We start from the raw sequence: 25,861 nt of genomic DNA, 5'->3' as shown, positions 1-25,861 counted from the left end.
TCTGGCGGTATAGGGACACATATTACAGTGGCTCCTCGGTTTGCTGTATTTTGAATACAAATGACAGAGAAGTCTGTATAGAACACTGTTCTGTCACGGTTATACAGCAAGACAATAAGCCCATCTCCGCAGCACCTGCTCACTCACTCACCGTAAGCCGCTCTCGATGACAACATCAGCTTAGTGCCTGCCTGGGATGTAGCGCCTGGCGCGTTATCGCTGAACAGAATGGCGTGTCATTTGAAAATGTAAAACCTTTCTTTGCATTCATCAAACACAGATCTGTCTAATACGTGGCTGTGCCTGCAGTGTCATTGTGATTGTTCAGTTTCTATTCCGGCGCCGTGTCCTACGTTGTATGCTTGCAAGTTGGCATGCAGGCATACAACGTGAATCAGTTCAAAGTATGATATACTGGGTAATGGTGTAATTTAATGGTCCATGAGAGTTATTGTATCTTTTCTTTTTCTTCGTCTTTTCTTAACAAATACACCATTTAACACATCCTACTGTTTAAAAAGAAATGACTGGACTGTGTCAGGAATTCTCTCTAGACCACTCCCCCTTGCATTCCTAGGAACCAGTAAGACTCCCTAATCGGGAGATAAGCAACCGTCAGGTCACATTGCGCGATTTTAGGGCAACATCTGTAGGAGCAGTGTCCAAAAATGTGTTTTGCATAAATCGGCCTGATGGTGGCACTAAATGGGACAGATCCATATTGATGACATGACTGTAGACATACTGTGTACCGCTTTGTGTGATTTTAGGGCAAAATCTGTAGGAGCAGTGTCCAAATTGCATACCCCTCACCTGTTGTTAGTCACCTGCAGTTCGTTATTCTGAGGGTGCTGTATATTCAGTCAGTTTCCGATATTACCATTGTTTTAATTTATTTATTTATTTCTGTTCCAGCATGATGCATCACTCACTAACCTTTTCTGGAGTCCTGGACTGAGAATTGACCTGTTTTGGATTTACCCTTTTTGCCTTGCCCTTGCCTGCCTTGTTTGCAATTCTGATGATCTACCTCTGGTATTGACCTTTGTCCAATTTTGTGGATTCTAAGTAAGGCCTGAGTTAACTTTATTCTGCCTCCTGTCTGCTGTGTTCTGCATTTGAGTCCTTCTGAATATTTTATTTTGACAACAAAATCACCATCTGCCATTTAAAATGAATAAACACACTTGGGTGTTCAACCCTGCCTGCACCAACATCTCTTATTCTGCCCCCCCCCCCCCCCCCCCCCCACACACACACACACACCGGATAGATTGCAATTCCTGCAGCATACAGTACATGTGGACAGATGTATGATGAATTGTGACCATTTTTTATAGATCAGATAAAGGTCAATAAATTACATTTGCCTTTTTTGTTTTAAAGACAACAAGTCATAAGATGAAACACGTCTAAAATGTAAGAATACAATGAATAATTCAACTTTACACCCACAACCTTGTTATACATACAGCTAGTCATGACATGCTGCGACCAATCCATAGCTCTACATTAATGTGAAGCCCATTGGAAGCAAACTCATTTATTTTCTCCCCACCATGTCTCAGGCAATTTCTTCATCAGGGCGCAACAGGGAGCCCATGATAACAACAATATCCTCCATATTGTTCTCAGCCCAGGAGGGCTCTCTCTCTCTCCTTTCCGATCCAAATTTCTCTACTCCTCATTTCCATCTCCCTGCTGTCGGTCCGCTTCAATGAGCAGTTCATTTTACCCGCAAATGTCCACAAACATGGGAAGCATTTGAGAAACAACCGGTGTCTCACTCTGCTGTGTCAAATATGTGAGTGGGTGGTGTTTATTAGATGTGTAAGTGGAGTGTATAATTGGCTGCTGGTATTGATGATGAAGTGAGATGAGGGTGCCTGATGTAGTGTCCGACCGATAGGCTTTTTTTTGTGTCCGATACGATAACCGATTCGAGAGAGGGGACAGTCACCGATAACCGATATGCAACCGATATGTGTATGCCCCAATATGATTATGCAAAGGTACAGTGACAGTAGAACTACAGACAGGTGCTTTCTTAAACCAATGTCTTTATTAAAGACTTAACTTTATTTTTTACTCGTCAGTCAAGGTGTCTGAGAAAAAGCCTGTTTGAGTGTGTGGGATAATGACTGTGAGGACAAGCCAGGCTTGTTACAAGCCTTCATCACACATGTTGTGCTGATATTTATATATATATTTCTATCGGGGAGACATTTCACAGATACCGATATGATCCGATATAAACAAATAAGGGCATATAGGTGCCCGATATATCAGTCTGACACTAGCCTGGTGGCTCAGCCAGTACAGATCACATGCTCCATGAGTTGTGAGGACCCGAGTTTGAATCCGAATATCATGTCTTGCATGTCTCCCTTCTCTCTGATCTTGGATTCCTGTCTCACTCTACACTCTACTATCTAATAAAACAAAATATCCACCACAAAGACCTTGCCATGGTGGGAGAGGCTCAATGGATCCATTTATTGAACTCGCCAGCTATTGTGGTTGTGTAGAGCAAGTTTGCTTTGCCATTAGGCATCCAACACACGTACACCGAGGAATTTTGCATTCTTTCACACACCGAAAATAGCTGATTGATTCAGGCAGGTCATAGTCATGCTGTCCACCCTCTGTTGCTGCATCAAGTCTTGCCTTGATTGGCTTATCTTTATTTAGATTCAGCTGGAAGGCTGAGAGGGGGAAGGTGTGCGTTGATGTGTAGGTGTGTGGGCAGGTTTTGGCAGGATTCAATCCAAAGCTAGTTGGAGTACCGGTATGTGTGGCTTCTAGGAGTATGCAACACTATACTGATGTTCACAGTCTGGGATTTTAGTGATTCTGACTTGTACTTTTCAAAAAACGCAAGCCTTTACAGTGTACAGTGTAAGTCATGGTTGCAGCCATCAGGACACAGGGAACTGCAGAGGAAATAGCATTGAACATACTATTTGCATTTGTGACACCTCCTATGGGCAGAAGTGAAAGTATATTTTGGAGGTGCACTGTGTAAAGGCCCATCAACATATCCCATTAAATTGGGTTTCTGAATGAACTGCATTCATGATATATATATGGAGTTTTTGAAGCGGTGAAAACCGCTTCCAATGAGTGGCTTTGTGTGTCCCACGCCCATATATGGTCATTTCAGTCCAGAATGAACAGGCTTTTTCAAAAACAAAATGTATGTCACCTCATGTCCATATATGGTCACTCCAGTCCAGAATGAACAGGTTTTTTCTGTCCCGTAAGTCCAGAATATCAGTCCAGAATGAATAGGCTTTTTCAAAAAGCAAAATGTGTGTCCCATGTCCATATATGGCCATTTCAGTTCAGAATGAACAGGTTTTATCTGTCCTGTACGTCCAGAATATGTGTGTAGTGTCCCTCCCGGTCTGATGAATGGATACTTTGAGGATTGGTCAAGCTTCACATGATAATTCGGCCCTCCATTCTTTATTATATTCATTCAGAATATATAAAGAATGTAGAATTCAGAATATATAAAGAATGAATAGATCACAGAGTCCATAACTGTATAGATGTATAGATCACAGAGTTCATAACTCTAGAACACATAGAATAAAAGTTCACCGCTTCACTTCGAACCGAGGTTTGATTTTTTGTAATACATAGATAGGCCCATCCCACTTATGGTGGAAGACAGTTACAGGCAAACAGTATGGAATATCAAAACCCTGTTTGTTGCTCATTGTCACATGTCAAAAGAACATGTTTTCTTGTGTTGTATGTCTGGCACCTCCTATTGGTCTAAGTAAACTTGCCTTTTTATCTTTGCTTGTTTATACCAAAGGCCCCAACTTTGATCGATTTGATTACCATAGTGTTTATGATCAAACAGACAGACAGACAGACAGACAGACAGACAGACAGACAGACAGACAGACAGACAGACAGAGCTGTCACTTGTGGGTGTCAATATCTACACTGCAACGATGTGGCAACTTCTGACAAGTATATTATTGTTTGGCCAAAAAATACATACTGTATTAACTCATTTGCTGCCATTTAACAATACCTTCATTCTCTCATATGCCCCTGTCTCCATAGACTTCCATGTAATTCATAGTGCACGGATCATGCACACCCATGCCTAGATAATGCACCATAATGTGTGTCCACATTGCTCACAGCTTTCAAACAAAAAAATCCGAATGGAAATCCGTTCAGGCATTCATGAGATAGCAGCCATTATGTTTTCCTAAAATGTAAACAAAGATGGCTGCCATGTTTGAAAGATGGGGTTGCTATGGGGGTTAAACATGCAATTTCGCGATTGCTATCATGCCCACTACATTTTTTGGGGTCAATTTTTTTTCTTCTTTCATTTCATTCATTTTTTCGGGCTCCTCGGCCATAGCAGCAAATGAGTTAAGAGTTCCGGACTGGTGCTTGCTGTTTTGGTTTGTTTTGTTTTGGTTTGGTTTGGTTTTCTTTGGTCATTGTTCATAAAACACATAACTGATGTATTTGTCTTGATTTGTGTAAAAACTGGTGGTGAAGTGAAACCTCTGACTTTGACAGTTCCTCCCTGAATTGCAAGTCTACAATGTACAAACTCATTTCACAGTATGTTGACTATGTTTAATGAGCCTCCGGCTTCGTTGAAAGCTGTTAATTAATCCTTTATTGTATAACTTCAAAAATACACAGGCATCAGTGGGGGGGGGGGGGGGGGGGGTATTCTTTGTAGAAGACAGTAACACTTCAGAGGGCACCGGCTTTTCCAATTCCTGCCTTCATCTCTTCAGCCAACCCCTCCAATGTGTGACTCAAGCCTAATGATGATGTGGGCTCACATGCTGTCACTATTGTCGTTGTCGGGTGAAAACTTTGTATGTCCAAAACTGTTCGTTTTGTATTTATCATTATAAAAATGATCTAAACTATAGTGAAAATAGCTGATCTACAAGCACACAACAACGCCTCGCACCACTGCTTGTAGATCTGCTGTTTTCACTACTTTTGTGCGACAGCCTTGTACAGGTATGATGAAGCTTTACTTTGGGAGAGAACGTACAAATTTGAAACTTCTTGGAGATACGAGGTTTCCACCCGACAACGACGATGTCATGAATGCTGTCTGAGATTTCGACACGATTCTGGCTGCCCTTCCCCTACAGTTTTTGCACCTGGGCATTTTCATTCTGTAATATTTATACATCTATTTTTAATGCAATATTATGTTTTAGTTATTACAGGGTCCCCCTTGCATTTCAGATTTTTCTATCTTGTTTCTTCCGATTATTAAATATGCCTTGAAAATAAGCAAAACAGGCACATAGGTCCAGTCATATGCCAAATTGTCAGAGCCGGTATTGTGGGCCAACAAGCATTGTAGGCCAATAATGGTGGTGGTGGTACAAAGCAACAGTCCAAACTCCAAAGTTTGAAATCTGTTGCTTGTTTTATGCCACTCACTCACTGCCTAGCACTTCAGAATGCCTCCACAAAAGTGAATCTAGATATTAAAATCACACCCGTGTGAAGTGGAGCTGTGTGTGTGTGTGTGTGTGTGTGTGTGTGTGTGTGTGTGTGTGTGTGTGTGTGTGTGTGTGTGTGTGTGTGGATCATGTGTACCGATTTTTGTGACATTTGAAGAAAATATGTAGGAAAAGGAGCAAAAAGTGTGTTTTGGAGAAAATTCAAGATGGCGGAAAATCTATCATGGCGCAAATGGGCGTGGCTATATGGGGGAGATGCGTCATGACCCAAGGAATCCAGGGAAAAAATATTTTTAATTTTCCGACCTACGGTTCAAGAGTTACAGGCCAAAACGTAAAGTGGGGTGTTATGGCGCCACCATGCGGCCAAATGACACAATTATTTTTTATTTAATCCTTGAAAGCATTATGAACCTCCTCTCCAAGTCTTGAAACTCTAGCCCCTATGGTTTGCGAGAGACAAATAATTGAATGTGAGTTTTTGCAATTCCCATTATAAGTCAATGGGGAAAATTAATTTACTAATAAATTAATATCAATTAAACTATAGAACCTTTCTCTTAGAAAAGTAATAGCCCACGATTCCTGAGTAAGCCGGTCGATTTGACATATGGCGCGAGTGTGTGGTGGCAAAACTGTGGGACTAGTGGCGTGCCGAAGTTTAGGAAGTTCAGGCTACATACACACAGACAGACCCACACGGCCACGTATAGGGAGCCTGTGTTTCACACAGCTCCAAAAACAGAGCCCACAAGGCATCAAACTGTTTTACTGTAAACAGTACTGTAAACATCTAATTATTTAAATTCATTAAATAATTAGCTCCAATGTTTATGAAAAGATTCCTGGTAGATGCAGTGTGGTCAGTTACAGTATTATATATCAAAGCTGCATGTGTGCGTGGGCAACTGTAGAATTTTCCAAACTCTAGTGTACTTGTGTGGGTGTGTTTATTTTTTGGCTTGATGGGATGGTTCAAGCTTCCAGTTTTCAGGAAAGGTAATAAGGAATATACATAAAAAGAAAGAACAAGGCAAATGTTCAAATATTATTGATGAGTATAGTAAAATACTGTGTGGAAAATGCTGAGGATAAGACAGAAGTGAAAACAGGGGTGGCGTTTCTGGCCCCTCAGGTTAGACAGTGCAGATGGCTCTGCAGGTGGCTGTCTATGATTAGGCTGCATGTGACATGATAGCCTGGGGATAACACCCTGGGGTGCATAAGGCAGCCCACTTTAGTCTTGTGTAAAGAATGCACTTTTCTCCCATTGTGGAAGAAGCAGAAATGAACTACAGTTGTGAGTAGTGAGTTGTTTGGGCTGCCCGAACAACACCTACGTTGCACCGCCGATCCGACTGATATGCCCATATACAAATCTCTGTATACGTCAATCCTTGTCCCCTTTATGCCCATATACAGATCTCTGTCAGACCTTGTTCCTCATCTTATGCCCATATATGGAGATATTTGTATCTTTCAGTTCTTGTCCATATATGGAGTTAGACAATACACTCCATATTTGGGCGTAGCTAAGTCATGGTTGGTGACATGACTCAGAGGTCCGCTGGCTGGGGGGCCAGTCCTCCCTTAAGCCATTTTAATATAGTACTTTATGTGGGTTGTTTCTCTTTCATTCTGCATCTTTTCTTCTTGTCTTGTCACTTTTATATAATTTTGTGAGTCATTTAAATTATAAATTGCTTTAGTTTCACCTCAGTTGTCAGCTCGGGATTTCACGCACTAGGTTCAGAGTTCATTCTGTGAGAGTCTCGTCTTCAGAAGCCAGGACTGATTTGATATCAGTTACATCCAGGACCCGGGAGGCGCCATCAAAGGAGAGGAACTGCCACGCCGGCAATAGACTCTGCTGAACTGCCTGAGAACCGGGGTCGGATGCTTCAAAGCGTCCATGCGAAAGAGGCTTGGCGGACGGAGCAGCATGTGAGTGTGGGGAGCCGGAGCAGACCGCTGACCACATCATCAACGCCTGTCCTCCCGTGCAAAAATCCCATGCTTTGTTATAAACCACCCCCGGAGGCCGGCCTCTTCGATGTGGGACCTGAGATGAGGGCGTGGCTGTACACTACTGATCTGGACATCTGATGATGACACACGAAAGAAGAAGAAGAAGAAGCCAGGAAACCAACATTTGAAGATGTTGACATAACTCAGAGGTCTGCCGGCTGGCCTCCCTTAAGCCAATTTTAATATAGTATGGGGGTTGTTTCTCTTTCATTCTGCATCTTTTCTTATTGTCTTGTCAATTTTATATAATTATGTAGGTCATTTAAATTATACATTGCTTTAGTTTCGTCTCAGTTGTCAGCTCGGGACTTCCCGCTCTAGGTTCACTGTGAGTTCATTCTGTGAGTCACAGACTTTAGAGTATGTGAGTCTCGTCATCAGGAGCCAGGAAACCAACATTTGAAGAAAATATGACACAAAAAGTATGTAGCTGAAAATACATTTTGCCTAAAAACAAACCAAAAAAATAGTATCTCACCCACCTCCCAGAGAGAACACAAAGCTGTTAAACACACAGCATGCCAACCCTGGTTTAATCCCAGCATGCCTGCCATCATTAAAACAGGTAGCTTCGTCTATTCGCCAGATGTTTGAAACTGCCATTCATTCAAAGGCTCTGATAAACAGCAGTGTTCTGTCCCTCCCGAGGGTGGACTCTGTAGAGACTGGCTCAATTAAGACAATAAGGTAATCAAAAATTGAATCAATGCCTGGGAGGGGATTCAACTTACCACATTAACTGCCAGGTATTTAATTAATTAATTCAGTAGCCTCTGCCATGGGTTTTTCAGTGATTGTTCCTTATTTTGATTCAACAGGAACATGTTGCCAGATGAAAACACAAGCTGTAAGGAGCAGCAGTGTTGAAAATGTCCTCCTGCCTAGCCTGGGGTAGGAGGAGCCAGACTTGGCACTTGTCTAATGAGCACACCTGCATTGAGTTGACTGAGTGAACACACCTGAACTGATTGTAGATGGCCTTTAAAAGGCACCCACCCCAGTATGTTTGTCATTTGTTTGGTTCCCCGTTAAGTTAAGTTTCAGTTACTTATGTTCTTTAGTTTAGTTTGTTTGCCTTGTTTTCCCACGTTCCATTTTTCCCTGAGTTCGTTGATGCATTATTTGAGTAAGTACCTAGTTTGTTGTTTGTGGATTTCCGCCTATCCAAACACGCAGACAGACATACATTTCAGGCATCGCTCTGTCAAAGAATGGACTTCTATTGTGCAAGCTACCATCTGTATTGCAGCGGAACAAACACGACACAATTGATGCCTACATCCTGCCGACACACAGAGATTCAGGGGGTCCTCCACAGAGACAGACAGATGTTCATGGATTTTTTTCAACACTCACGCCAGCTTTGAAGTCAGGCAGTGCCAAAGCCCAAAGTTACTGAATGAAATGAAGAAATCAGGCCTAATGTAATTCTTAATTACATAATACAAAGTGGTATGGACTGCCTTTATGGTTTATTTCTAGAGGGAAAAGCCCATATAATGTTAATTTAGTACTTCATTTGTATAGCACTTTACAAAACCTAGTGAGATGATTACAATATGACAACTATAAATAAAAGGTATGTACTATGAGTCAAATGCATTACACATTTTAAATCTCATTGTAAACCTACAGTATATAAATTAAGGATTCGTTTAAGATACTGAGACTGTGTGTCTTTGATTCAGACTTTGCTCCCGGCAGTCCATTTAAAATATATGGATTATTATAAAGGGCCTCACTGTATTAGTAAATGATGGGATAAATCAACTTGGCCATCAACAAAGATTTCCATAGATTCTCCATAGATCATCCAACACGATTAATCGTATTATTTACAAATGAGTAACACCATAGATCTATTATCAAATACTAATTATACCAAAGCCTTATACAGAAAACGAATATGGCAATAATGGAAGATGACCTATTCACAAAAGTGGAAGTCATACTGCGGAAAAAGTTGTTCAAATGTTTTAAATGATCTAAAAGCTGCATTGCCAGCCCATCCCCAGTTTCTTGAGCACCCTGGTGGGCTAAAGCCCAATTGAGATTCCATCCACGCTGTCAGCCTTGAGGAAGCGCTTGGTACAAGGGGTAATCTATAACACAGCTGTGCAGCGATGCACTGGGCATTACTTTGGTTCCCCGAGCCAAGCTTAATTAAAAAGATCAATCTGGGGCTCTGCAGAGTTTTGACTAATTCAAGCTGTGCCCTCGTCGCACATTAACGGCTGTGATAAATATTTAACGACGAATTGTGAGGCTTTTTATCACATTTGGGTGGGGCACAGGTGCTGGATAGAAAATGAAATGTATATAAATGTTTGTCTAAAAGAAAAGCTTTCGCACCCTACAGCAGTGGTTCTCAGTGGATTTCAGGGACTCTCATAGGTTCCTTTATTTGGGTCTATATTGACCTTTACCATTCTGTAACTTTGACAGCATACAAATGGAACCAAATGGACCCTGACGGGTCCATTTGGTTCTTTTGTGCACTTTCAAAGTTAAGGGGAGACCTTCAAATTTCAAAGTTTGAGAACCAGTGCCCTACAGTTTATTATTCAGTCTAATTCATTATTCAGTATCTCTGAAGCTTTTGGCCCATACTACAGGCTTTTTGGCCCCAGTGAGCTCTGATTGACAGTTCTAGACTCGTGTACGTGAAAAAGGATGAAAATCCCCAAGTTTGAGGAACAATTGATATGATTGGCGTTACAGAGTGCAGTGTGAGTTCAGGTCATGAAGTTAATCTGTCCATCCTTGTTGCATCGTTGAGATGCCTGAGAGGCCGTAGTTATATGATATGCTATAATATATCATATATCATATTATGATATGAAATTTATCTTGCGACACAGCAGCCATGTATGCAACAACATATATACAAACAATTGACACAAAGACACAAAAAAGGATTACATACAAAAGGATAATACAGACGAGCAATGTCCACTACCTAACTACCCCTGGCCAAACTCCTGATTTAAGGCCCATTCCCACTGGGCCAGATAACAGATACAAAAATCTCTTTCTCCAGATATCTTTCCATTCAAAGTGGATGGTAGTATCTATACAGATTTAAAAAAAATATCTACCACAGATATTTGCCACAGATACTTTTATCTGTGGCAGCTATTTTTTTTAACTGTATCTACCATCCACACAAAATATCTGGAGAAAGATTTTTTTATCTGTTATCTGGCCCAGTGGGAATGGGCCTTAAGCCTTAAAGTCGACTGATGGACAAGGGACCTTTTTAGTCTGACCTTATTGTATGCTGGAACACCGTATCTCCTTCCTGAAGGCAGCAGCCTACAGTATATTCTCTATGCAACACATGGCTACTGTTAGAGATAATATTTCTTTCCAACCTTAGAATGCTGTTATCATACATAGTCGTATATAGCCTCTGAAGTGGTTGTCCAACTATCTTTGAACAAATGTTCAGTTGTTGTTGCAGTAGTTGTGACTTTAGGGCTGCAGACAAGCATCCATACCAGGTGGTACTACAGTACTGAAGAACACTCATAAAAACAGAAGTGAAAAACAAAAGAAGAATCTGTCTACTTGCACCAAATGATCTTAAACGGAATATGGTATGATAGAAAAATAATGTGTATTGAGTGATTGATTGAATATTTTATTAGAAAGAAATACAAAACCACACGAGTACAGTCAACCACTTGGTCTAAAAGGATTCATGTGTTTAGCCTAGGTTCGGGCAACTACGCAGCCCTCACAGTTGGAGTAAAGTAAGATCTATCATGATAGGAGTGAGACAGGAGAACACTTTATAGACACTATAGCCACAAGGAGGGAGATTGTACCAATCAGAAATGAGAGAGAACCATGGAAGTCATTATGCACAGTGTCTGTGATAACCAGACACCAACCTGCCAAGACTAACCTTCAAACAGTGTCTGGCTTATTAACATGAAAATAGATTTGTTTATTTGTCAAATATCAGCTACTGTAGCTTCTGTTATTAGCAAGGCAGTGTCATGGGTGCCACGGCTGGGGGCAAATAATGTAGATCTTTTTCATGGCAGTTACCAGTTATATTGACAATAGTACCAATAATACTATTTAAGGTTCTCTTCCATTTAATGTAGCAGCTAGCCTTTCCACTGAGCCATCATGTACAATATTGACCGATTGATAGAACACTTTATTAGTCAAAAATGTAATCAGCACGTGGTACAGTCAGAAATGGCTACAAGGAAACCACAAAAAAGTCCTGGGGACTTGTTTCCATTGTGGTTATTTGTGGAATATGTTTGAGAGAATCAGAAATGGCTTAATCTTTCACATTACAGGTGTAGGCCTATACATTGTACCTTGTTTGCAGTCTGATGCTATAGCCAGGTAGAAACTGTTCAGAAATCGTGTCCAGACATTTTATACTGCAGCAGTATACTGGCCATTGTCGCAGTAGTGGCGTCACGCGTGAACAGATTGTGGCTGGGGTGAGAATTGTCCTGACTGAGCTTTGTCCACGCACCGCTTCTCAAAGAAATCCTGGAGGGAGAGAAGCTCGCCTCTCCCACCATGCCCTCAGCTGTCCGCACCACTCGCTGTATTTTCTTTTTTCCCCTTTGCTGGCAGAGCAGTTCTCATACCAGGCCGTGCCACATGCCTTTTAGAAAATTTTCGATGGAGCTGTTGTAGAAGAGCCTGCGGATATAGCCTTGGTCCAGAACGTTAGCCAGCCCTGCCAGACGCTCACCTCAGATCATAGACAAGGAATTCCACTGCCCTGCGAGAGCTCTGACTTTAGTAAAAAATAAACTGAACTACTTTGCTACTCACCTAAACAACTTTTGTGTTGTTGAAAGTCTTCTCCCGGATGGGAAGCCTCTCAGCACTCCACCTTCTCTGTAAAATACACCTTTTGGGCAAAAAATAAAATATGTCCACCAGACAGTACTTATTTTGTTTACTCCACTGCGCCCACTACAGATCTCGTAAATATAAATTACCATTGAACATATCTGTGTAGAGGGTGCAGTGAATAATTTCCATCTCGCGGACATGTTTTATTTTTTTTTACTAAAGTCAGAGCCCTCGCAGGGCAGTGGAATTCCTTGTCTATGATCTGAGGCGAGCGCCTGGCAGGGAGTTAAGAGAGAACTCGCTAACTGGGCTACCTACTGTTTATACAGAATGAATTAAATGAACCTTTGATTGGCATACACCAGTGTTTACCCTATCATTTCCTGTTATAATATTTCTGGTGAAAGAGTCAAGTGTGAAGTCGATAAGACAAGATAGGCTATGCGTGTCCACTGCCAGGCTGATTCTGGAGAACCGAACCGTTGATCCGAGACTTCACCTTTGAGACGGCACTTCTGTCGGTCCTCAGCAATACACCTGCTGAATGTGAAGTCGATTGGATGAGCAGTTCACAAGATGTCTGTTTAGTAGTCTGGGATGGTTCTGGAGATTCGCTCATCCGATGCATTCTGAACGTTGCACTTGACTGCCTGGGGTTAACAGCCATTCAACCGCCAAGTGTGAAGTCAATTGGATGAGTGGTTCTGGAGATATGCAAAGGGCAGAGAGACAGACCCACAGGTATACAGTATGTCTAGAGTCATCATCAACATGGATCTATCCCATTTAGCGCCACCATCAGGCCATTTTTTTTGGCCATTTTTGGACACTGGTCCTACAGATGTTGGCCTAAAATCAAAGCAGTACACAGTATCTCTGAAGTCATGTCATCAACATGGATCTGTCCCATTTCCCATATTCCCTCCTGATTGGCTATACGACTGCCTTCTAAAGTTTGTGTATGTGACGTGATGGTCGGTTATCTCCCGATTAGGGAGTCTTACTGGTAATTATGATATTTTTGTGGTCCTTGGTATTTATATGAAGGTATTACATGTTTTGCCCTGTATGCTATGCTGTTACAGTTGCCTCTGCACATGGGAGCAAATGTAACATTTGCCTTCTAGTGTTTTTTAATCAATATTGTAACTCTAATATTGCTTGTAAAACCCCATTATGACCTTTTACAGGTAGAACACAGATACGTAATGTTACCCAAATGAAAATTGCATCCAAATAGTACAAGAGGTTTTAGTAATTTAATCAAAACCAAAAAGTGCCCGTTCTCCCCCAAGACAGCTGGCCAGCAATAAAAGTAGCAACCATCACTTTCCACTCCTGTCTTGAAAGTTGTGCTCAGGGGTAAACATTTTTGGCTGAAATGTAATGTCAGCTTGTCACGAAAACAAAATACTTTGAACCAAATTACATCAGCCCAAGAGATCTAGTCCATATACCCCTGACTACAGAGAGTCCCATAGCCTGTGGCAAAATGCAGGTAAACGGCAAAATGTGGGAAAAAAGTTACAAATCTGACTCGATGGGGCAATGGCCGTGTGCAAGTTCAAATCGATTAGTAAACGCCCTGGGGGAAAACAATGGACACGGACGGACTGACAGTTTTGTTCATTTTATAGTGGATGTACAAAATACATTATAAACCAGGGGTCTTCAACAGGGGGTCCGGGACCCCTAGGGAGTCCTCGGAGTTACCACAGGGGGTCCTCCAAATCTTTGTGTGATAGAAGCTTTTTTTCCTCCTTTTCTATATTAACCTCTTGAACCCTAACCTCCATATTCTGAGAACTTTAGCCAAAAATAGCCGATCTAATGTGAGCTTGTAGATCGGCTATTTTCGGCAAAGAGGTTTGGTGTAGAGGGGAAAAAGAGCAGACTAAGTTAACATAAATAAATAATACATATACATGATACAAACAATAGAAAACCTACAAGTCATGATCCTAAGTAGTATCTCTGAAAGTCCCATCCCCTTCCCACCCGTCCCTACTCCATCGTCATTGACACCCGACCATCCAAGTATAGCCTATGTTACTGATACCAGGTATGCTATGAGAGGCGACCATACTTTATTAACATGAAAGTTTGTCTCCAAGAGTATATCTAATCCTTTCAAGATGTAACGTGTTGGTAAGGTCACCAAGCTACATCTTTGTGGTTGGCGCATCTGTATTATTTATTTATGTTAACTGTTTCATTGTGTGTTTTTGTTAATGTATAACTTTTGATTTTGTGTGGAAATAAAAAAAAAAAAGAGCATGTATTGTTGCATTTATTTCTGACTTAATGTAATTTGCTTGAATAAAAAACATTTGAAACTGAAAAATCACACCCGTGTGAACTGAGCGGTGGTTTACCCACCAACCCCCCCCCTCCCCCCCTCCCCTCGGGCCGCAAAAGTCTAGAGTTCAGGCCGCTTTTTTTTTTTTTTTTTTTAAGTTTTTTGAAAAAAAAAAAAAAGTTTTTTGAAAAAAAATGGGGAAAAAAAGTTTTGAAAAAAAAAGTTTTTGAAAAAAAAAAAGTTTTTGAAAAAAAAAAAGTTTTTTGAAAAAAAAAAGTTTTTTGAAAAAAAAAAAAGGTTTTTGAAAAAAAAAAAAAAAACTGTACTGTATACTGTACTCTACTGCACCTAACTGTACTGTACTGTACATATTTGTACATGTGTTATATATGTGTATATCTATGAATTCTATGTGTTCTAGATCTATGAATTCTGCAGTACAGAGAAACACAGCCCCAGTGTGTGTGTGTGTGTGTGTGTGTGAGTGAGTGACCCACCCACGTGTGTGTGTGTGTGTGTGTGTGTGTGTGTGTGTGTGTGTGTGTGTGTGTGTGTGTGTGTGTGTGTGTGTGTGTGTGTGTGTGTGTGTGTGTGTGTGTGTGTGTGTGTGTGTGTGTGTGTGTGTGTGTGTGTGTGTGTGTGTGTGTGTGTGTGATTCTATGTGTTCTAGATCTATGAATTCTGCAGTACAGAGAAACACAGCCCCCCCCCCTGTGTGTGTGTGTGTGTGTGTGTGTGTGTGTGTGTGTGTGTGTGAGTGAGTGACCCACCCACCTGTGTGTGTGTGTGTGTGTGTGTGTGTGTGTGTGTGTGTGTGTGTGTGTGTGTGTGTGTGTGTGTGTGTGTGTGTGTGTGTGTGTGTGTGTGTGTGTGTGTGTGTGTGTGTGTGTGTGTGTGTGTGTGTGTGTGTGTGTGTGTGTGTGTGTGTGTGTGGCCTGGCCTGGCCTGGCCTGAACAACAGCGCCCCTCCCTTAACATGTGTGGTCAGAAAAGGTACTACACCACAGGCTTGAGGCTACATACAGACCCACCCACCCACCGAGAGACAGCCGCTGATACGAACGACCTACGGCCTGGTCGCGACCTAGGCCACGACCTGGAGGTCGTAGGTCCCGGTTCTGGAGGTCGTAGTTCGCGGTACATACTTGTTAGGTCGCGGCCGGTCTAGTTTCGCGACCCCCGGCCGTGGTTGCGCCACCTCGGTCGTCCCCGGGCCGTTGTTGCGCGATCGGGCCGTTGTTCAGCGACCTGGGAAGTCCGCGGTCGTATTTAAAAGGTCTTTTTGCAGAATATTCTAGAGCAGCAGCGCTATTCAACCTTTTGAAGCTTGTGATTGGCTGAACCGGAGGTAGGAAGCGCTCCATTGTAGTCACTTGGACCGCGCGAGGTGCACCAAAACCTATCCTTAACCCTAACCCCAACTCTAACTCTAACCCTAACCTTAACCCTAACCCCAACTCTAACCCTAACCCTAACCCTAACCCTAACCCTAACCCTAACCTGCCGACACTGAGTAGCTAACCTGCCGACGCTGTTGAAAACGAGCGCTCCTTCCCTTAGCAAGCGTAGAGTTTCTAAACTCGTGTCCCTTCCCTTAGCAAGCGTAGAGTTTCGATCGCGGCGCTCCTTCCCTTAGCAAGCGTAGAGTTTCTAAACTCGCGTCCCTTCCCTTAGCAAGCGTAGAGTTTCGATCGCGGACTTCCCAGGTCGCTGAATTACGACCGAGATCGCGCAAAACCTCCAGAACCGGGACCTACGACCTCCAAGTCGTGGCCTAGGTCGTTTGTATCAGCGGCTCTTGCTGCACCCACCCACATACATACAAACATACCTACACACACGGCCACGCTATGGAGACGGTGTGACCACCACTCAAAAAGAGCAGACTAAGTACAGAATGAAAGTTATTGACGGTTCAAGTGGTTAAATATCTGGAAACACTAATTTAGATGAACCCAAAGTACACGGATGATTGTGCTGTCAAACGATGAAACGAAATATCTATGGGTTGTGGTTCACCTAAGGGGTCTTGGCCTGAAACGTTGAAAACCCCTGCTATAAACGACATAGGCCTAGGCTAACTGCATACCAGGAAGGCATCACCAGTCTGTCTATAAGATACAGAGGGGGCAGTTGGGATGGATCCTGTGCAACCCGTGGCAACTCATCATTATCGGCCCTATAGGTTTTCTTAGACCACCCCCCACACTGCACATGATTTGACTTGTGAAGAAAGGTGAAATCGTGGCAGGCCTCCTAATGAGACAAAAACCAACAGCAGAGCATGTGCCTGTCTGGCACTTTCTGTCTCTGACATTTCTTACAGGGGCGTCACAAGGGGGGGGGGGGGGAGTGGGACTGAGTTACTAGGGCCCAAGGTTGAGGGGCCTTGATTATTTGATATTTTAGCTATTGAAAAATAGCAGATGTATAAGCTCACAGCAGCGCTGCAAGCTTGTAGATTTGCTATTTTTGAGAAGTCGTGAAAATGTGTGCAAATCTTTGAATATATGTACTTTTTAAGCAAACATTTGCAACTCAAATTTTGCTTCTGGGGGGTCCCTGGAACTAAATATTTTGAGATGGGGGTCTGTGGCCAAATACATATATTTTTGGGGGTCCGTCCTTCACATGGAAAAAGTTTGAGCACCACTGACATAGAAACATAGGTTATTTTTCAAAAAACCTTAGAAGCATTTGAAATATTCAAAGACTTTTTCAAGATTTTTCAAAAATAGCAGATCTACAAGCTCGCAGCGCGGCACTCGGTGCCGCGCTGTGAGCTTGTATATCTGCTATTTTTCAAGCGTTAAAGCACAAAATGTGAGTGAATCCTTCTACCCAGGGCCCAGAATTTGGTGCGCGACACCCCTGTTTTTCTGTCTCTGACATTTCTCTACTCTGTCTGTCCCCCGCCCTCCCCAGGGACCCCCGCCCTCCCCAGGGACAAGGATGAGGTTGGGAATGAGTGAAGTGCAAAGAGAGGGGAGAGGAAAAAGTGCCCCAGGATCTGGAGGATCTGGAGCATGCGTCAGTGGGAGACATGGGAGAGAGGGAGAGCAGGGGCTGCTAATGAGGGACGACGACGCCATCTTCGCCAGAACGTCATGTAACGGCATCTCTCTGAGGTCGGTGTTGGCGACGTATGTAAACAAAGACAAATCGATTTGGGTGTGGCTGCGCTACAGAAACTGAGCTTGGGTTAATGATCTAGTCACACACACACACACACACACACACACACACACACACACACACACACACACACACACACACACACACACACACACACACACATACATATATATAATATGCACATTTAATGTTGAGTGCATTTCTACCCATAATCCCATATACCAGGGGTCTTCTTCAAGGTTTTGCCTGAAAGAGAGAGATGTAGCAGGGACCCGCACTTTGTATATTGTATACAATTGTGTTGCAGATTTTCATATGTTCATAGATTTCTTAGACAGCGTAGACTTGTTTGACAGCGCTATTAGTGTATGTTGGATTAATGTGTATTTTAAGACATTCAACCGCTTGAACTGTCAATACTTAGTCTACAGAAATAGACGATCTACAAGCTCGTAGAAGCTTGTAGATCTGCTATTTTCGGCAAATGTTCAAGTGGTTAATGTGAAATCATATGACACAAATATTTGGTGGCCCCCCTGTAGTAACTCTGAGGACCCCCTAGGGGTCCCGGATCCCCTGTTGAAGACCCCTGCCATATACTATGAAGATTCCTGATTTCATCAATAATATGACTATATGATATCATTATACTTATGTACTGTAATAGAGTAGGCTATTATGGTAGTGGGTACCGCACTGGGTACTCTGACAATGGGTAAAACGTGTATTGGGTGGAGAAAGCATTGTATCCCCGAATAGGCTGGTTCTTATAGTTCTTACAAATACATTCTCTCCACTCTGGTGACAGTTCTGGTTGCACAAAACATAGGCAGATGACAGCGTAAATTACACACACACACACACACACACACACACACACACACACACACACACACACACACACACACACAAATGTTTGCACAACAGCATCCGCTCTATCATTGCTGCCTCCCATGCGGTTGCGGTTCCACTCGGATGAATACATATTATATTACCTCTGACATAGAGATGAGAAAATCCATTAAAACGGGTTATGTCAGGGGAAATGATAAAGGCACGAAAGAGATGGGATTAGAGGGGTCATGAATGTATCTCTCTCTCGTCTTTCTCTCTCGTCTTTCTCTCTCTTATAGTGTCTCTCTTACCTGTCTGTCTCATCTTGTCTCTCTTTCTTTCTTTCTCCATCCTCCTCTTTCTGTGTTCCTCTCCCTCTGGCAATTATTTTCTGTGCAGATTGGGGGCATGCAAAGCATAGGAGATCATCTGATAGATCGAAACTATGCTACTATGTTTAAATGAATACTGGAAAATTCAATCAGCCCACCGTTTTGTACACTCCCAAAGTAACCTGAACTCCAGCTGCCCAGACCTCACTGAGAACAGGAGATGAATTCTTTTTGAAGTGATGAAGTCGTTGAATGGGAAGTTACATAGACTGTGTGACTGCATCCAGATGCAATCATACAACTCAGTTTGACCAATTCCAGCTGCTGGGCTACTCAGACATTATAGTTTGATATTTTGTCATTCACCGACACCGTACACAGTTAGATGGAGGGATTGCTGCCCACTGTGCCCAGTCAGTTCTTTCATCATATCTCTTGTTTTTATTCACAAACCAATTACTTTATCTGTCACCCTCGATAAATATTAAGTATTTAACATGAGTATGAGTGCTGCTGTGCAGTATAATAAAATTTGCGTTTTAGGCATTTGGGTGAGGTTCAGCAGCTTGTAATAATAATAATAATAATAAAACGTTATTTGTATAGCACCTTTCATGACATGAAATGCAGCTCAAAGCGCTTTACAGAGCAGAAAATGAAGCACAAGTGCTTAACAGAGAAAAAGTAAAATTAAATAAAAAATACAGAATAATTAAAATGATTACAATAAAGCAGAGAAATAAAAACATAAAACATTGAAGAACAATTTCAGAACAGTGCAGACGTCAATTAGCAGCACAGGGATTTAAACATTCAGGAGTAAAGAAATAGGTCTTGAGCTGTGCTTTAAAGCTATCCACAGAGGCTGCCTGTCTTAGGTGTAGTGGGAGTTTATTCCAAGCTGTCGGTCCGTAGAAGCTGCTTCACCATATTTTTTATATGTCATTGTTGGCGCCTCAAGTAGGTCTGCACTAGAGGATCTGAGTGGGCGGGTTGGAACATATCTATGCAGGCAGTCATAGAAGTACGAAGGTGCCAGACCAATTATAAACAAGTACAAGTATTTTAAAATCAATCCTAAAAACAACCGGGAGCCAGTGTAGTGACGCTAAGACTGGAGTAATATGTTCTCATATCTTAGTTTTAGTTGATAATGATAATGATAGTTACCTACTCCTCCCACGAGGGAAATTCGGGAATCGCAGCCCAACCCAGCTGCTTTTTTTCAGCTTAACCCAGCTGAACCCAGTGCAGCCCACAAGGAGCGCGAGGGGGGGAGCAGTGATGGCTGGAGCGGGGAATCGTACCTGCGACATCTGGGGTCTCCGGAGTCCTAGGTATGGACACTAACCACTCAGCCATCACTGCTCTGTTAAAACTAGTTAAAACTCTGGCTGCCGCATTTTGAACAAGTTGTAGTCTGTCAGTTGTTTTCTTTGGCAGACCAGAGAGAAGTGCGTTACAGTTGTGCAAGGTTTTAATTATTAGGCTACCTTACTAATAATTGACTAATGTTAATCATATCATCAGTCAATGCCTGTTGTGTCATTAGCTTCATTAGCAGTTTTCACTTTGCTTGACAAAACCGTCAAGCAACTCACAAGCAGATTCCATGAAAGTATCGATTGTATCAAAGTCCAAATGTTAGCCTCTAACATCCTAATGATCTCCATGTTGTTCTAATGGGTGATTATAGTATGGGAACAGAATGTGATTATTCTTGTGTGACAAATGACAATGCCTCCTTTATTTCAAAAGTTGATATGAATTCTGTGTTTATGTGTGCCTTATGTGTGGGTGGGCATGTGTGCGTGTAGCGTCTGTTCAAAGCCAGATGGAACACCTACGCTTGCAATACGAGTAGGCTATAACAAACTTATTTAATTTAGAACTTTAGATACAGGAGAGACAAAAGGAGAGCACACTTAATTCAAACAGTAACAACTATCTGTAACATTCAGATCTAGTTTCCTTACTGCTCATAATATTTTGATTGTGCTAATTAACTCACCCACCAGGCCTATGAATAAATAGCCAGATGTTCTTTAAACATGCAGCTTGAGGTTACGGATTAATTACTGTATAAATGCAGAGCCTGTCTGTCACGCTGTTGGTGACAAATTGTCACAGCCAACCCGTCAAGTAACATAATTATAGGTTTTAATGGATGTACAAGTAACCTTTTACTCTGACACTCAACCAACTCACTGATGGCTTTAGAAAAGGTCACGAGCAAGTACAAATAATTGATGACTCAAACACGTGACGTAGGCCTATACCGTATACTGTACTTATTCATAGTCATCTGAGAATAGAAATGAAATATTCGAGAAAATCAGCCATTTCACACACTATATTAGTACACAGCTTGGTTGAATGCTTGATTCTGATTGGTCAATCATTGAATTCAGCAGTGTGTTATTTTGGAATAATGACCACTGGAGCTCAATAACAGACTGCAGTCTAATCAAAGGCTCAGAGCACCTGCTGCGCTGCTTGATTTTGTGCCGTATCCAACATGGCCGCCATGTAAACAAACGCACATTGTCATTTACAGCTAAACGGCTCTAAAAACGAGAAATAGACAGTGCAGTAAACTAAAATGTATTCTATTTGATCTGACATCATGTTGATGATGTCATATTGATGACACCAGTCTACCCAAAATATATGAAGAAAAACAATATTCACACACAAAAACAAATGACAAAATGTAAAAGATGTGTTCATCTTGGCCTACTGGCCATGTGAACAAGGGGCACGGATCAGTCTAGTGGTTTGCGTAATAGATGGACAGACTTCTTCTTTTGGCTTGTCCTTTAGGATCCAATCTGTAAAAGACAATACAATATCAATACTGTTGGAAAAATTACAAAACATTACAATAACCTTTCATTATATTTGGATATAGCCATATAATCCAAATCGGAGTTCCCAGAAATGTTTGGCCTATCGCATACAAACAGGAGTGGCATAGGCATACATCTCAAATAGCATACTGTAGTTGATTCTCACATGAGACAGTCTTTAAGCCCTACCATGGAAGCTATATTATGCAATCCATCAATTCAAATAATTTGATTAAGAATAGATTAGAACTGATTTGTAATATAGACCTCTGTGGTGTAAAATGTGCCTTTGGCTTCTACTCTATTCAATAGAAGTCACAGTATCTTTCTAATAAAAAAACAAGTAGGAGCAAGAAAGCTATATAGCCAGGGATCAAACTTTCCGACCGCTTTACCTCCTGAGCCACTGCCGCCCTTTACTTTTGTCTGACACAAATGTAAAACAAAAGAAACAAATTGTAAACTAGAAATACTGTTCCTACGAAACAGTGTGGGCTCGCATGGAACACCACGTATGGGCACAAAGATCTACCTAGTCTCGCGTAGCCAGACAACTATTCCACAATCTCCGAATGCTATATAGAGTCTGGAACGGCAGCTCCAGACTCTACAATAGCTCAGACAAAGTCATTCGATCGGCCTATTCTTGTTATGGGTGTATAGTTTAAGAAAACGTTTGAAAACATCATGGAGGTAACACCAATAACACCAGAGAAAGACGTAATAACACCCCCAGAAATATTGAAAGGAGACTTAACGCTTCCAGTAGGACATGTTATTGTTACTGCACCAAGGGAGCGGTTGCGTCACATCCGCTTTATCTCGCACTCATCGTTTCTATTTCCGTTTGCCAGACTGTATGCCAGGAGCATTTGCCCAAATCGCAGAGGCAACAGTCTGGCCACGTGAGACTAAGATCTACCCAACAGGCACTCCAACATATATGGGCATAAAAATCTGCCCAACAGGCACTATTACTTCTGAGATTCCTACATTTTATATACTTTATATACTTTAGCATTTAAAGATTTGGGTGAACATACTACAAAATATTTCGCGTGGGTGTTGTTGTTATTTATATTAGGTCGCACTTGGTGGTGATGTCACCATGAACGCTGCTCCTCATTGGCTAAGGGCCCTGCCTTTGTACTGTTGGTCATGTTTCTGAGGAGAATAACCTTGGTCTATAAAGTTTTGGTATAACATACCAGTAAGACTCCCTAATCGGGAGATAAGCGACCGTTGGTCGCTTATCTCCACAAATATCACAACCTCCACCTCTCACGTCATACGGGCAGCCATAGTTACACCTGGAATGTTGAATCTCCATATATGGAGATAACCTACGCATCACACAAAGTCTGACCTCACCAGCCCATACTTGGACATGGACGACGGCCATATATGGATACGATGACATCACAGAGTCCACAGCTGATGATGTGGCGTGATGTCATACAATACACAAACAAGCCCTATATAAAGGGACAATTCTCACCAGGGAAGAGAGCATTCCTCGACTCAGACCTTATCGCCAGGATCAACTAAGCTTATAGCTTATCATCACATCCAACCATCTTAAGATACTCAGCTAGTGGGGAATGCTCTCTTCCCTGGTGAGAATTGCCCCTTTATATAGGGCTTGTTTGTGTATTGTATGACATCACGCCACATCATCAGCTGTGGACTCTGTGATGTCATCGTAATATGAGCAGGGCAAAGGTGTGACGTGTGACGTGTGACGGACGGACGGACGGCCGGTGGAGGTTTTGATACTAAACTGCGACCTGACGGCCGCAACTAGTCTCGCCTTTCAGCGAGCCCACAATAAGATTTTATTTGTTATGAAAGAGATGAAGTACATTAATCCAGCCCATTAATCATGTGCAGCTTTTGCCAGGTGCAGCAAAAACAAACAAACCACCAGCACTCTCGTACAGTATACGTCATCTATTTAAACTTCTTTTCCTTGTACCTATTCCATGTAATTATTCCCATGAGATTCATATCCAGACTGCAAAGAAGGGAATGAACACGAGTAATGCACAATCAGTTAGTGCTTAACTACTGTTAACTACCTACTGTATATTGTCTTCTTAAGTTGCCTACACGATTGAATTGATTTTTCTTCATATTTTTCATTTTCAGAATATCTTTATAAAGCATAGGAGTAGAAGGGTGGCTTATAATTTGTATTATGGAAATAAAATATGAATTCATTCAGTGGTAGGAAGAGAGAGTGGCAACTGTCTGGGATAGACACACAGACACAGACATTGTTGGATGGCATAGATAGAATAGTTGAGTTTGAGCTGTTGCCCAGAATTGGGTTCTCAGAGGCCAGTCTTTGCCGTCAGTACTGTGGTGTCTCCATATTTGTGCAGAGTTTCAAATGAATGTCGGATTGGTCTAGAAGAAAAATCTCAACTATGGAGATGACTGACGTGACGTCATGTTAATGAAGTCACAGATGACTGATGTATTATATAGATGCCTGATGGCTTCCATGTCTTTGTGCTTATTTCACCCAAGCAAAGCCTGCTATTAGAGAACACAACAAAATGGCCAACCAAGAGGAGATGTTGAGATCGTTCGTTTCTGTAACTGATGTTGACGAAGAAAGGGCCAGGTTGTTCTTGCAGTCTGCAGGATGGAATTTGCAGGAAGCACTGATGACTTTCTTTGAAGACGACGGTGTTGAAGATGCCACAGTGATACATCCTCAACCAGAGAGGGTATCCTCCGTGTCCCAACCCAAAGCTCCACCTGTTAGGCCCAAAGTGATGACCTTTGGAGATCTTCAGAGATCTTCGGAGGAGCACCAGACAGGAGAGCAGAGTGACGAGGAGGGCCAAAGTTTCTTTGCAGGAGGGTCACTGGAGGTTCTCGGACCTCCTAAGAAGAAGAGCTCCGATGAAATGCTGAGGGATCTGTACAAGGGCTTCAAGGAACAGGCCCAGCCCAGGCCTCCGGCAGAACCCAGTAGAGCCACCACGGCTTTTGTAGGTGGTGGCCACAGGCTCGGAGCCAGCCCTGAAGAGGAGTCTACCCACGTGGCTGCAGAGAGGCAATCCTCCAACGGCCAAATGCCGGATGTGCAGCATGTGGTGCTGACTATGTGGAGGACGGGCTTTTCCGTGGACGAAGGCGAGCTCAGAGTCTACAACGATCCTGCGAATAGAGCCTTCCTTCAGGTCATCTACCGCGGGGACATTCCCCCGGAGCTGGTGGAGCGTGCTCGAGGGGGCCGGGTCAGCCTGGACGTAGAGGACCGCAGGCACGAGGACTACGTCAAACCCAAGGTGACCTTCAGGGCCTTTGGTGGTGAAGGGCAGTTGTTGGGACGTGCTGTCCCAGAGCTGGTTTCAGGAGCCCAGCAGGACGAGCAGGCCACCAATGAGGCGAAAGCAAGTGCCTCTGTGACCCTCGACCCCTCCCAGCCCATCACTAACATTCAAATCCGATTGGCCGACGGTGGCAGGCTGGTGCAGAAGTTCAACCATACCCACAGGGTGTCGGACGCGCGGCGGTTTGTGTTGGACGCACGGCCCGCCATGGCCGACAGAGAGTTTATCCTCATGACCACCTTCCCAAACAAAGAGCTGACAGACGAGAGCCTTACGCTGCAAGACGCCAACCTCCTCAACGCCGTCATCATCCAGAAGCTAAAGTAGAGGAGAACCTCCTCAACGCCGTCATCATCCAGAAGCTAAAGTAGAGGAGAAGAACCTCCTCAACGCCGTCATCATCCAGAAGCTAAAGTAGAGGAGAACCTCCTCAATGCCGTCATCATCCAGAAGCTAAAGTAGAGGAGAACCTCCTCAACGCCGTCATCATCCAGAAGCTTAAGTAGAGGAGAACCTCCTCAACGCCGTCATCATCCAGAAGCTAAAGTAGAGGAGAAGAACCCTGCTCTAATTCCCTCTCCCCACCCCTGGTCTGGTTGAATAACTGTGGCCCTTCGAACACCCTCACCTTCCCTCTTGAGGGGGGAAAACCCACAGATTTAACATATGGACTTCGATTTCGAAGGCAGGGGCTTATTCTTTAGCCAGGCATCAAATATGGTGT

At 42.7% G+C, this 25,861-nt stretch overlaps 1 protein-coding gene across 1 annotated transcript; it reads left to right on the top strand.

Moving 5' to 3' along the window:
• Positions 1-24,351: 24,351 nt before the first annotated feature.
• LOC308302559 (NSFL1 cofactor p47-like) lies at positions 24,352-25,464 on the top strand (the record flags this gene model as incomplete). Its single annotated transcript, XM_080746816.1, has 1 exon — positions 24,352-25,464. The coding sequence occupies one exon, from the start codon at positions 24,352-24,354 to the stop codon at positions 25,462-25,464; it is 1,113 nt and encodes a 370-aa protein (XP_080602942.1).
• Between the last annotated feature and the right edge of the window lie 397 nt (positions 25,465-25,861).

Source organism: Nannobrachium achirus (assembly GCF_963921795.1).
Source record: "Nannobrachium achirus genome assembly, chromosome: 17".
Classification (NCBI taxonomy): domain Eukaryota; kingdom Metazoa; phylum Chordata; class Actinopteri; order Myctophiformes; family Myctophidae; genus Nannobrachium; species Nannobrachium achirus.
The sequence above is the reverse complement of the archived record's forward strand: the minus strand, read 5'-3'. Positions and strand labels throughout refer to the sequence as shown.